General features: G+C 43.3%; 1 protein-coding gene across 1 annotated transcript; it reads right to left on the reverse strand.

Moving 5' to 3' along the window:
• Nucleotides 1-968: 968 nt before the first annotated feature.
• Nucleotides 969-12,392, reverse strand: hyal4 (hyaluronidase 4). The gene is made up of 4 exons (XM_070907543.1): nucleotides 12,360-12,392; nucleotides 4,395-5,384; nucleotides 2,521-2,610; nucleotides 969-1,472 (listed from the first exon to the last, which is right to left on the reverse strand). The coding sequence occupies exons 2-4, from the start codon at nucleotides 5,349-5,351 to the stop codon at nucleotides 969-971; spliced, it is 1,551 nt and encodes a 516-aa protein (XP_070763644.1). The 5' UTR covers nucleotides 5,352-5,384; nucleotides 12,360-12,392.
• Nucleotides 12,393-12,932: the final 540 nt, after the last annotated feature.

Below are 12,932 nucleotides of genomic sequence, written 5' to 3' on the forward strand. Positions count from 1 at the left end.
ATCTAGAGGATCCTCCTGCAGCGAGCCAGATTTGACTGTGATTCTACTGAACTGTGAAGCTTTTAAATGCAGAAACGTGACCCCTCCGGTCGGATCCTCGGCTCTGCAGTGACGCTGGATGATCATCACGCCAAACCCTCTCTCTGCCGAAGGTGACTCAGTGTAACAAACAGTATCTACGGTAACGTTCCTGGAAGAACTGATGCAGTTGTTGGCAAAAGAGGCAGTGCAGACTGTTGCAGAAGTCAAATACAGTTCACCTGGTTGAACCAAACCCTCATCTGTCGACATGCTAAACCTCTGTGTCATGTAAAGTGCCATCACACTCCTTAAAAAGGGAGTGTCATGTTTTTTTAAAAAGAATTTTTATTACACGTGTTACTTTTCAACACAGCAGCTCTATGAGGAAAAAGAATGTTTTCATTTCACATTGAACATCATTAATTTTAAAAGTTTCTCCTCCACTCAGCAGCGACCTCAGCTGAGTATGAATGTGTGTTGATCATCGGATCCTCTAATGGCCACAAATTGGACATTCATGGTTCCCAGAGGATGAACTCTGCTGACTTTGGTGATCCTGATCCTGACATTTGTTACACACATTAAGCCCCCCTCAGGATGAATTGTAATAACTTGGAGATCCCCCGACTTTTCATCTAGCGGCATCACAAGGTAAAAATTTCAACTTGTGAAATACTTTGGTTTATGACCAAATACCAGCAAAACTAAACAAGCAGTACCAGAGTAAACAAGTTTGAAGAATTTCTTTGGAATCTGGGAACTTAAGATCTTAAGAACATTTGGTGTTATTTGACATTTTAAATGATTATAGCCTGATAATCACGCTGAGTTAGCAAACCTGGATTCAAATCCAGCCAAAGACCACCTTGTCTCCAGCTTAAATCAAAAACAGCATTCTGTCTGTGTGTTGAAAAGTAACATCTGTGCGCTGCTGTTGTCAGAGAGCTTCATGCGACCGTCTTTACAAACGATAAGTTCAACAGGAGCATCAACAACATCAGGTGAAGGCTGTAGCTGGTCAGCGGCGCCTCACTCTCCCCTCCCTCACACCGTTCATCCTGCTCATCCTCCCACTCTGTCCTCCGCCTCTCCTGCTCATCCTCCTCCTCTTCCTCCCTCCACGGGCCGTCGTCCTCCCTCACTTTGTTGATGCTGTCGCAGCTGTCGCCCTCGTGGCCTTCGTAGCAGTGGCAACGAAACCTCTCAGTCAGCAGCTGCAGCTCGTGCTGTGAGTGCCACCCAGTGACGGCAAAGTCCCCGTCCACGGAGGGCCGGATGTGGTAGCTATCTGCGCTCAGGTGGAGGTAATGGCGGGCGAGGGGGTCCCGGCGGACGCAGCGGCCGTTCCCCTGGCACAGGAAGTCGCTACAGACCTCGGCTGCTCGCGTCACGTTGGTGATGTACTGGCCAAGACGGTGTCTGAGGAAGGTTTTCACCTTGGTGCAGTTATGCTGTGGAAACAAAATGACACATGATCATGACATGGTACAATCCTGGAACATTACGTGAACGTTAAGTGGACTAACCTCGACTTTAGCCAGGGGTTAGAGCAGGGTTGGCCCCGAGTTTGCAGGGTTATCCCCTGAGAATCGACTAAACAGGCAGGTGCCAGTGTGAAATAGGGTTAAGGATAGCCCTGAGCTGAGAATATGCAGTGTGAAAAGTCTATGTTTTCATCAAACAAGCTCAGATAAACCCACTGTACACTTCCTGCCCAGCGCCAAACAGCAGACACGCACAGTTAGAGACCAACTGGTGAAGAAAGTGTAGCATCTAGCAGCTGAAGAGTCCGACATTTTTCTCTGGAGTTGGTGGAGACCAGAGCTAAAAGGAGAGTGAATATTGTTTGCTAACATGCTAATGATAACAATGTTATAAGGTGATGATATGTGTGTGTCAGCTTGTTGTGGAGTTTGTCTGCCCGCTAATAGCCTTTAACTGTTGTCCCACTGATTGCCGATAAAAGATCCAGAGTTTGTACTGAGATAACGACAGCTGACAGCAGGTTTTGAGAGTTAAGGTGGGCCAGGTTGAGGGATAACAGACGTGCACTGACGCTCTCTAAGATTCTGGTGGATCTGACTGTCAAATGCTGTTTGGATGAACCCTGTTTCCATGCAGACAGGATCACTGCAGGCTGTAAAAACATGTTGTGCATTATAGTTTTCAGAATGTCAGAGTGGTTTCACGACACACAGCGACCACATGATGTCAACTTTCTATTGTCTGACTATATTTACTGCTGTGGTTTGTTCGGAGTCCAAAACAAACCAAGAAGCTTGAGGAAAGAATGTTTTTCAAATGAACGTACAGAGTCAAACTTCATCTGACTCAACGGCACAAATTAAGAAAAAGTTTGACAGCAGATCTTCGTATGACCTGTATTTAAATACAGTATACAATGTCAATGAATCATTAGCTGACAGAGGGAGTCAGGGGATGTTACAGGAAGTAGGAGGGGGTAAAGATTTTTGGGACTTTATGGCAAAGGACACCCACCCTGGACGAGGTCAGGTTCAGGTCTCCCCAAATGACGAATCCTGCAGCTCCCAGAGCAGCACTCTCCCCGATGGTGTGGATCAAGTCTTTCTGCAGGAAACACAGAAGTACAGAAGTCACATCACACGGTCCATCTCCGTCACCTACACACACATTACTTAAACAACACCAGGCCCAGTGAACATTCAAAGCTTTTAAAGAGGCAAATATTTGCTTTTATGAACTCATTTAGGAGTTCCCTCAATGCACAAGAAAGGATTTTAATGGCCCAAAAAGCTGTCAAGATAAATTGTCAAACAAAACAAAAATGACATGCTGCTTTTGAGAATTAATCTTTTCTATCACATGGCATTCAGTACATAATCACCATTTTTATAGAATGTTTGTAAAGACATAATTATTTATAATCTGTACGAAAAGACGCAGACAAATAGAAGAATTTAATGTGGCCAGAGAGAAAAATAATTTTTCAAATAAGGATGTTTTCAAAATGAAAGAAACAAACATCCACCTTTTGTCCAGAGCATTTTGCCGTGTTCTTGCCCACCGAATACCTCGGTGACACAGATGTTTCAGGTAATTTCTAAACTTCTCAGTGAATCTGCAGACTCGAAGGCAAAAAACGCCCTCTGGTTTTGCTGACGGTGGTGTAGTTTAGGTCGAACAATGACACCGCAGCGTTCTAGGTTTGTATTTGGTGACTCTGAGCTGCTTTTCTGTGGATCTCCACAAGGTGGCAGTAGTGAATAAATTCAGATGTAAGTATGCAGCCGGCGTTGTGAAGAACAGAACATCCTTATGGGTCATGTAACAGTGGTACACAAGTAGAGTATTTAAGTAGTTGTTAAGTAGTTAAGTACTTAAGAGATACTTTTCTACTTTATACTTCTACTCCACTACAATTCAGAGGCAAATACTGTACTTTTTACTCCACTTCAACTGATTGTATTGTTCACTGTTCATTTTCACTCTATTTTATATATTTCTATTTTATTTTATCTATTTGCTAGATTATTTTCTAATCTATTGTTGGATTCATCTTTATTTTATATATTTGTTAGACTCTTGCTGAAGCTAAGCACCTAGGAATGTCACTATCGTGTGACAATAAAAACTTATATATATATATAACCTATATTTATTTGATTACTTCAGTTACTGATGTTTTTACTTGGAGAGTTATATCTCCTGGTTGAGGACTTATTTTAAAATGCAGAAGGTAAATAGAAGCGTGTGTGTTGTTAATACTGCACCAAGTCAATGAAATTGGTTTAAGTTGCGATGCTAATCACAATTAGCGTGTTTGCATGTTTACGTCATTAGCACAGTTGTAGTAGAAGTTATTGGGCATTATTAGTGTGTGTTAGTGTTGAAGCTAAAGCTAAGATGAACTTGATTTGAGTGGGGTGAAGTGACCCAGGAGACTTCCTGTTGGAGCTTCGTTCTGAACTGTTTCCGCCGGACGGAGCGCCATGTTGGACTGATGCAGCCGTCTCTGTCTGTGTTGCACACACTGCCAGTGACATCCCATGGACTTGTGAGTACTAACTGACCTTGCACGTAAGGCTGCACGATTCTTTACAAAAGGAGAGTCAGGATTTTTTTTTCAACCCAGAAGTGAGGTCAGGTCATTCTTTGGGCTGCAGGGTCTGATCCTTTCCATTTGATTGGGTCGCTAAAAAGTAGGCCGCAATATGGAGCTGTTGTTAGAAGCTGATCAGCAGATCATCGCTGTAAACGGCTTTCACATTCAACATAATGTAACTATATAAGACACGGTTCGTTACGTACCAGTATACTGGAAACGGGAGAAAGTATGTACTGCTTAATACTGAACTCACAGTGAAACAACTGCATTGTTGTGATAAACTTACTGCTGTGAGGAAGGCCAGGGCCTCGTCTCGGTAGCCCAGCCTCAAGTACACGTAGGTGGGGAGGTCGTACTCCTTGGAGGTCAGCGAGGCGACGCGGAGCGACTCTCGGATCCGGTGCTGGGAGAAGTGCATGTTGCTGATGCTGTTGGTGTGACTTTTCCTGATCGCCACAGAGGGGAAGAGCGCCGTGCTGCTGTTCCACAGCCACAGCAGCTCGTCGTTCCTCAGCCTCTCCAGCAGAGGGCAGAAGCCGGTGTAGTTCTGCTCATGCAGGTTGTAGTTGTGGCAGTCGGGGTAGAGGTAGAAACCCCAGAGGGTATTGGGGCGAAGGCGTGTCCCCAGCTGGATAGTCCTCTGCATGAACGCCTTGGCGCTCTTCTCAAACCGCCGGCGTGCCAGCTCCTCCACCTGTGCCGCCGTCACATTGACGTACGCCTTGGCGGTCAGCTCCCTCGACTTGCGCCGGTAGATGTCCTTCTTGTGCCAGTTACGGCTCCACTGTGGCCGCCAGAACTCCCAGTCAATGACGGCCAGGCCACGGAAGTCCTCTGCCGGGATGAAGTGGTTGATGTCCTGGTAGGCCTTGAACAGGTGCTGGTCCAGGCTGCAGTTCTGCGGCAGGCCGCCGTGCACAGCGACGCCCTGCGGCGTGTAGTAGGGGTAGTAGCCCAGCCGGTTGGCGTAGAAGATGGTGACATTCTGGCCCGTCCAATCAGCACGCGGGCTCCCGTGGATGTGGAAGAGGCGGTCGAGGTTGGTCGTGATGTTGTACTTGATGGTGCACATGTCCAGCGGGGCGTTCCAGGCGGCAATGAAGGGCTTCCGTCCAATCAGCGGCAGCTTAGCTGGTTTCTGACCAAAGGCGGCGTGGAAGAGCAGGAGCAGCCAGGAGCAGGTGAGGGCGACAGGTACGATGTGGTGGGAGGAGGATGCTCCGCCCACTGGCACCACAGGCATCCTGGGGTTTAGGAGGAGCAGCTGTCAATCATCCTGAAGAGAGAGAGAGAGAGAGAAAACAATTTTTCCAATTTGCATGGCTAATTTTAGCTACCAAGAGGTTAATCATTATGTGTGTCCATCAACTATGTTTATGCGGATTTATTCAAAAGGACGTGACAACACTAACTGAGTAGCAGTCGTGAGGATGATATATCAGGACATGAGATAGACATGATAGTGTTTACAGTCGAAGGTAACGCAGCGTCAAGGTGTATTTGAATAATCTATGTATGTCAGCATTTATCCCATCTGCACTTTTTCAATATTTCACCTCTTTTTCAAATGTTTTTTATGTGTGAATTGAAAATGGCAGTAGATGGAAACATATCTACTGACTGGCCAGATTACCACGAAACAATCTATTTGCACATTGCAGCATAACGGGCAGTAGCAAGGCTCTATTCCAAAACAAAACATACAATCTCCAAGGATGTTGGACTATACAAGTGGCCGGATGCGACCCCGGGGTTAAGACACTCTGGCGTCATGTCTCCTGCAGCATTTCACAATGCTGACAGACTGTAGAATAAACAGCAGAGACACTAAACCCAAAGCTTTTAATGACAGTGTGAAGTGTTTCAGCCCATCTGCAGAAGTCTCTTCAACTTCATTTGACCTTCTGACTGTTTTTTATATCGACGCTGTTCAATGAGTTTATGGAAGTCACAGCTGGATGAGCTCAACAGTTCCTCAGAATCTAACCCAAACTCGTCACTGGTCCACAGCTTCTGTCATATAAATAAACCTCTGTTTTACTACTCCCTCTGTCTGCGAGTGTCACAGAACAATAGTGGATCATGAAAGCTTTAGCATTTGCAGTGATTTTATGAGACAATAGTTTTTCCATGTTTAAGTCTGTGGAAACATCTGGAGTGTATTTGACATGCTGACATTCTGGACAACATCGTTTTGTAAGAAGCTAAATCTTCATTTTCCAGCTGTTGAAATTCTATTTATAATTCTTTTGATATCCCAATAGTGTTCACAGAATCTAGAGATACAGGAGGCTACAATACAACATGATGATATAGTTCATTCATATCTAAATTAATTCGTATCTGCCCTACTTGTTCTTCTATTAATTGGTTCTTTTTTAATTCTAATTCAACTTTTGCAGCATCCGTATCCCTCCACTGGATCATTGTATCTTACACGAGTCCATGTAAACAGTTCATTTTCATCTCCCGACCTCAGAGACATAAATAGTTCTTGGCTCATTTCCATGGCACCCAAAGGTCAGAGGTCACAGAGAGGAAGTCAGTTGACACCCAGGGATTGGAACGAGGACTTGAGCTGAACAGACCGCCGTTTTCCCGTCCACATCTTGTCCTCCTCTGACCAGAGCTGAGGCCTCAGGCCGCAATGACAGGCTTCCCTGCCAAATGGCTCATGTGTTTGCTGTGTCTCTGCGTCCCACATACAGCCGGTTGAACCAAGCATCCAGTCAGAGAGCAGAAAAGAGACCAACCGACGGTTCAATTATGTACTTTAGTCATTTCAGTCTAGTTTCTTTCTGTGTCACTCATTGAAATTCTTGAAGGTTTCCTACTTCTTAACTTTTGTGAAAGTATTTTATACTTACTGTATTTATTGTAACATTCCAAAGTAATTTGACATTTTATTGAACTCTCACCAATTCAGTGTTTGATGTTATGCTAACAAATATGTATAATTTCACTACTATTTGAAACTAAAAGAAAAACAAACTCTCACTGTCACTTCACAGTGTGTATGCTAACTCATTAGCATAACGGCTACTATGATTTTGGGGCTACAACTAATGATTATTTTCTCGATGAGCTCTTACTTGACAATGTGTATGCTAAAGCATTAACATGACAAAGCCTACTATTATCTAACACAGAAGCACAAGTGTTAGCATACAACCGAACTTGAGGCATAAATTAGTTAAAGTGCTAACTTTATTAAGTTTATGCTAATTTGTAGGATGTCTGCTGTCATTTACCTGATGAGCCTTAAGCGAAGAACAATATCAACAACCACCTCCTGAATCTATTTTTCAAAAAGATATTGTTTCATGTTTATTTAAGCATAGTATTCAATAGTAATATAAAGTACTATAAAGCATTTTCATTTAGTTTTTTTTCCTATCTGAGTTATGTTGGTTTGGAATCAAAGTCTTTTCCTGTCTTTGTAGTTCTGCCAGTGTTTCCCTGTAGGTTTGGAAATAATTTGGCTGCCGCACTTAGTAAAAACAGATCATTTTTCAAAGCCGACTGTGCAGCGTTACAGTAAATGTATGGATGCACGGACGGATAATGGCTCTCAGTTCGAGCTGAAACCACTTCCATCCTGGCAGAAAGCAGAGCAGGCATGATTGGATGATAGGAATGTCTCTGATTATTCTCTTTGAAGGTTTTCTGTTTGAGCTTGAAATCTCTGAGCTCTACTCACAGCTGATCCTGGTTTGGCAAGGTGTGACAGATCTCAATCCTGCTACGCTGGCTCAGTGGATACCGCCGTGGATCTCTGTTTACGAATAAATGCCCCCCCTTTAGATTTCAGCTATATGAATGAAATGAGCCGAACAGGCATTTGCGAGATCTTTAACAGTGACTGCATGTTTCTGCAAGTTTCATCAAAGAATAATCACAATCTGCAAGATTTTAAGACACTGATAATATTGCACCATATGTGCTTTAACGTTCTTCTGCCTTTTTTTGTGAGCTTGCTCGTCAGTGTCCCCCGAAACACCTCATATGACCTTTCCAAAAACAATTCATACAAGCGTTTTCTGCTCTGTCACCTCTATAGTTTGGTTAAGTTTAGGCAACTAAAACTACTTGGTCCAGGCTCTGGAAACATTGTGCTGCAGATTCATTTTCTGTTCGGTTGCTTTTCAGGGAAACGTAGTTCGCCAAAGTGCTTGAACAAACAACCATCATGTTTCAGGTGAGACTGATGGGTATTCAAAACAAGCCTCACACTGTAGATTTTCCGATCAAAGGAGTTCATTTGGTTATCGACAACAAAACAAAAACTGCCATGCGACCACAGTCTGGGTCCATCACTGGACCAAGCCTTCATGTCCTCCTGTCGACGGCTCTTATCACAATAAAAGACGGAGGCAGCAGCCTCAGATTAAACGAATTGAAGCTCATGTTTAATGTTTGGCTTTGTGTCAAAGTGAATTATTTATCCAGAGGAGCTTGGAGCCGTGGGTCGGTCTGGCATCGATTAAGATAAGAGTTTGTTGATGTCTGTGGCTCCCCTCATTTACCAAAATGAGAAAGAGGGGGACTGTCTAATCTTCAGCGTCTCTGTTGGAAAATTGGGGTGAATTTGAGCCACAGTTGCCAGTGTCTGAAATTTAGACCGTTCAGCAGTGTCCCTGAACCTGAAGGTCAAGAGGAAGCTGATAACAGATCAGTTCATGGTGTCTTGATCTTCATGATCTGTGTGTGTGTGTTCACACGGGGACTGATCTAAAGCCAGCTTTTATCTTTGGTGTAGGGCTCAGTGTGCTGCCGTACGACCTCGACAACTTCAGCAACCTCTGGAGCTCGTTTCACACCAGTTTCTCCTGGAACACGAGTGAATTTCATGCCCAAAGAAAGCATTTTGAACTCAGGAGTAAATGAAGCCGACAGTTTGATGGAGGCATTTCTAAGAGGATGGAAAGACAAGAACACTCTGAGCACATTCAGAGACGCCAGGAGAGGGAGAAGTATGTCCTCGGTTTGATGTTTGGGAATCGAGCCGAACCCCTGATGGAGGGCCGAGGAGTAGGAGCCAGAATAACAGATTCCCTCACATACGCCATCTGTCACGTAAATATGTTCCACCACCGACCGGACGTCACCAAGTCACATTACTACTCACTCGCTTCAAACACCATGAAAGCATTGGACATTTCATGCCGCTGTCTGGAAACAGACCTGTAAACCTGTTGACAAATCATAGATAGATAGATAGATAGATAGAATGCATGTTGTTGTTTCTTCTATCAGTCAAACATGGAGCATTCCCTGTAGTATTGATAGAAACCATTTCAATTTACAATCAGACATTATAAGTTGGTCCAAGTTCATCCTTGTCACTTCTTCTTGCAATGACCAAAAAATATTACCACGAAACTACCTGGCTACCGTGGCTACCTCCGTCCGTGCAGATTCATCCTCTGGGCACCATGAATATTCACATTAAATTTCATGGTATTTTGGCCGGCAGATGTGGTGACATCTTTCTGTTGACCAAAGTGTTGGATGAACCAGCTGACTGGCACTTTTGCCAGCGTTTATAAAAATGTGACTTTGTAATGTAAATGTAAAGCCTGAGTAAAAAGCTGAGTCAGTCACAGCGATGTACTGAAGCTTATCATCTTCATACAGTGAAAACAGCGTATCTGAGCACTGTGTAACTGTCCAGAAGGAGCCTCGCCTTCAGTATTAAAATGAATCATGAAAATTCTCCAAATTGGACCGTAGCTTTGTCTCCTCCATCATCTCTTCGAACACTCAGTAACATGACGCTGCATCAGGACTTTCCATGAATCACACGTGAAGCTGGTTGAACCATGTTAACCAGAGCAAAGAGGAACATTTTTAACAAATATTCCTGGTGACTGAATGTGGTCATGATTCATGTTCCTCACACGAAAGCCTGAAAACAAAAGCTGGAGAAAAGGAACCACCACGGCTGAAATCTTTCCACTCACTCAGCAGAGCCAAAGCTAATCACAGCGCCTGGTGAGCGCCGAGGCTCCAGAAATCTCTCTGCCAGGACGAAGATGATTGGTGAGTTTGGGTTCTCGGGGTGGATTTGTCAGATGGAGAAAGCAGATGGATAAGCTCAGAGGAAGAGAGAAGACAGAACTGATGGAGATTAAAATAATGAAAGGGGGGTAGAAAAACTGTTTCCTAACCAGCACTTGATATTTGTCAAATGACGAGCCTCTCGACTGCCGTTGTTTATTCTGATGGTTGTTACTTTTTCCAAGATATCCCCTCGTTTTCGTCTCAATATCAGAGCTCTACCCATTCATAGAAACTTCCTGTTGGCTTGTTTGGCCACTGTTTGGGACGGAAGAGTCAAAGTGACGTCAATGCAAACAGTAGGAGGAGGAAAAGGTGGAGAAAGATGTTTTATCAGCAGAGACAATGAAAGATGTTGCACATTTAATGTTGTTATTTAAAGATTTCCATCTAAGATTAGAAAAATCTCAAGATAACGCTAATATTAAAACGATGAAATGTTCGTTTTGGCACATGCCCACCGCTGGTAATTAGAGCTAAAACAATACAGGATATTTGAGGTAGATTCAAATATCAACATTTGAGAGTAAAAACTTCAGTAACAATATATTGTTTGATATTAGTCTTCTTACATAAACACATACTGTAACATGCACAAATATTTTTAATAGATTTGTTTTTTAAAGCAAGCATGTACTGAACGTTTTACAGTGTAAATGACCTCAAATATATCTTTTACAGTAATATTTTATAACATATCAGCTGACATGGACGCTGATACCAGTGATGCAAAGTATGTAAGTACATTTACTGTACTGTGCTTAAGTACCATTTTGAGGTACTTGTACTTTAGTATGCTACTGTATATATATACTACTCCACAACATTTTGGAGGGAAACATTGTACTTTACTTGTCCTTTACTTTACAAGATAATAACTTGTTTGCATGATTTATTACCTTATGCACAAAACATACAAGAAGTATAATTTGGGACCTTGGGGGCTCCATAATTTAACACTTTGAAAAGGGGCCGTTCTGCATAATCAGTACTTTTACTTTTTATACTTTAAATACATTTTGATGGTAATTCTTGTGTACATTTACTCAAGTCGAATTCTGAATGCAGGACTTTGACATGAGCCTTGCTGAGGTGTTGATCTGGCTGCAGTGTGAGTCAGTGTGTTATTGGATAGATTAATAAACTAAAGCTGCACAATTGTTTTACAAATGAATGACAATCACGATAATAATTTTGTAGGTTTTCATTCACAAAATGTTCCTTGTTTTCTAAATTACCACATCTTCAACATAGATTTCTCTCAGAATTATTTCTGAAATGTTTCCCAAATAAAGTTCAAGTGAAACAACCACAATGTTACTCGTGCGATTCTCCATATCAATGCATTTCAGAACATGTCAACATACTGTATATCATCATAACAATTTCTCTTTATTGGAAGAAGTTCCTCTGGTTGCATCAGTCACTATAATTCCTCAATGAAACACCTGAGCGTCCTTCAGATTAACTGCAGAGTTTAATGCACAATCCTGAAATCCTGTCGGCTCATCAAGACTCCCAGCTTCAGCCTTTGATCTTTAACCCCAGACACTTTAACCCTCTGTCTCTCTGGAGGGCTGACTGAAAAACAGCACGCTCCCATAAACACAAAGAAACTTTTTATAGTCGGCTGTTAGGAACTTTAATCCAGCTGCTCTCACTGTCATTTCTCGGAAACCGTGACCTCCCATGTTGTCGGCTTTTCTGACAATTTACTGTAAATTGTCATGAGTCAGCGCGTCTGCTGAATGATTGAAACTCCACCTAAATGGGACCTTCAATGTCTCCATTACAACTGATGTGCTACTTTTGAGCAGAACGTTAATGCCTGTTGGGTAAAAACAAAAGTCAGAGACTTGAGAAAATGTGCTGCTGTGCATCTGATTTCTAAATGAGAGAAACTTTCTCCACTGCGAGGGTATTGTTAAAGATCAGCCAACATTCCTGGCATGACTGGGCGCTCCCCCTTCCTGCCTCCTTCCTGCATCACCCAAAACAGACCCTCAAGCCATGCTGTAACACCCAGGGTTTCCGCCTCCCTCAGGGTTTAAAAATACACTTTATTTTCCTCTTTGTGCAGCAAAACAAAAGCTGCAAACTTGTTTTTCCTTTTTTAGCTTGACACAAATGAGAGAAACAAGCTTCCAACAGTTGGCTGGTGAAAACTTGGTACCTGAGTTCAACAGCTCACCTGTAGATGCTGCACACGACCAATAATTAGCAGTCCAGGGGGAGGTGGGGGTCTCTTCTTCGGGGTCACCGCAGGGGTCATGGTGGCCCTCTGCGCCGTACGTCCGAAAGGCTCACATTCAGTCCCTCTGTCAGTCTGAAACACAAGCCAGCCATGCACACTTATATACAGCCCAGAGAGGAGAAGAGAGGGAGGAGAAAGCGTCACCACCACAACACAGCGATTAGAGAGCAGAGAGGGAGGGGGGGGGGGAGACATAGTGACACACAGTAAAGAGAGAGAGAGAGAGAGAGAGAGGTTTAAAATCCCTGTGAGTTTGCTGATCTCCTCTGAGGTCTGATCCTCTCTGGGAGAAAAGTCATCCACTTCAATCAGCATCAGACAGGAAGACAGACGTAAACACACAGTTGTCAACAACAAATGTGGCAACATGTCCACGTATATGTGTGTGTTCAAATGGGTGTAAACTCCACCTTGTCTTCTATTTAATGAGGATGGAGCAGGCGAAAAATTGTGATTTGACCTGAGAGCTCCGAGTTGAAAATGTCTCAGATCCCGAGGCTTTATGAAGAG

The sequence above is a fragment of the Enoplosus armatus genome, chromosome 6 (genome assembly GCF_043641665.1).
Source record: "Enoplosus armatus isolate fEnoArm2 chromosome 6, fEnoArm2.hap1, whole genome shotgun sequence".
NCBI classification, from domain to species: Eukaryota; Metazoa; Chordata; class Actinopteri; order Centrarchiformes; family Enoplosidae; genus Enoplosus; species Enoplosus armatus.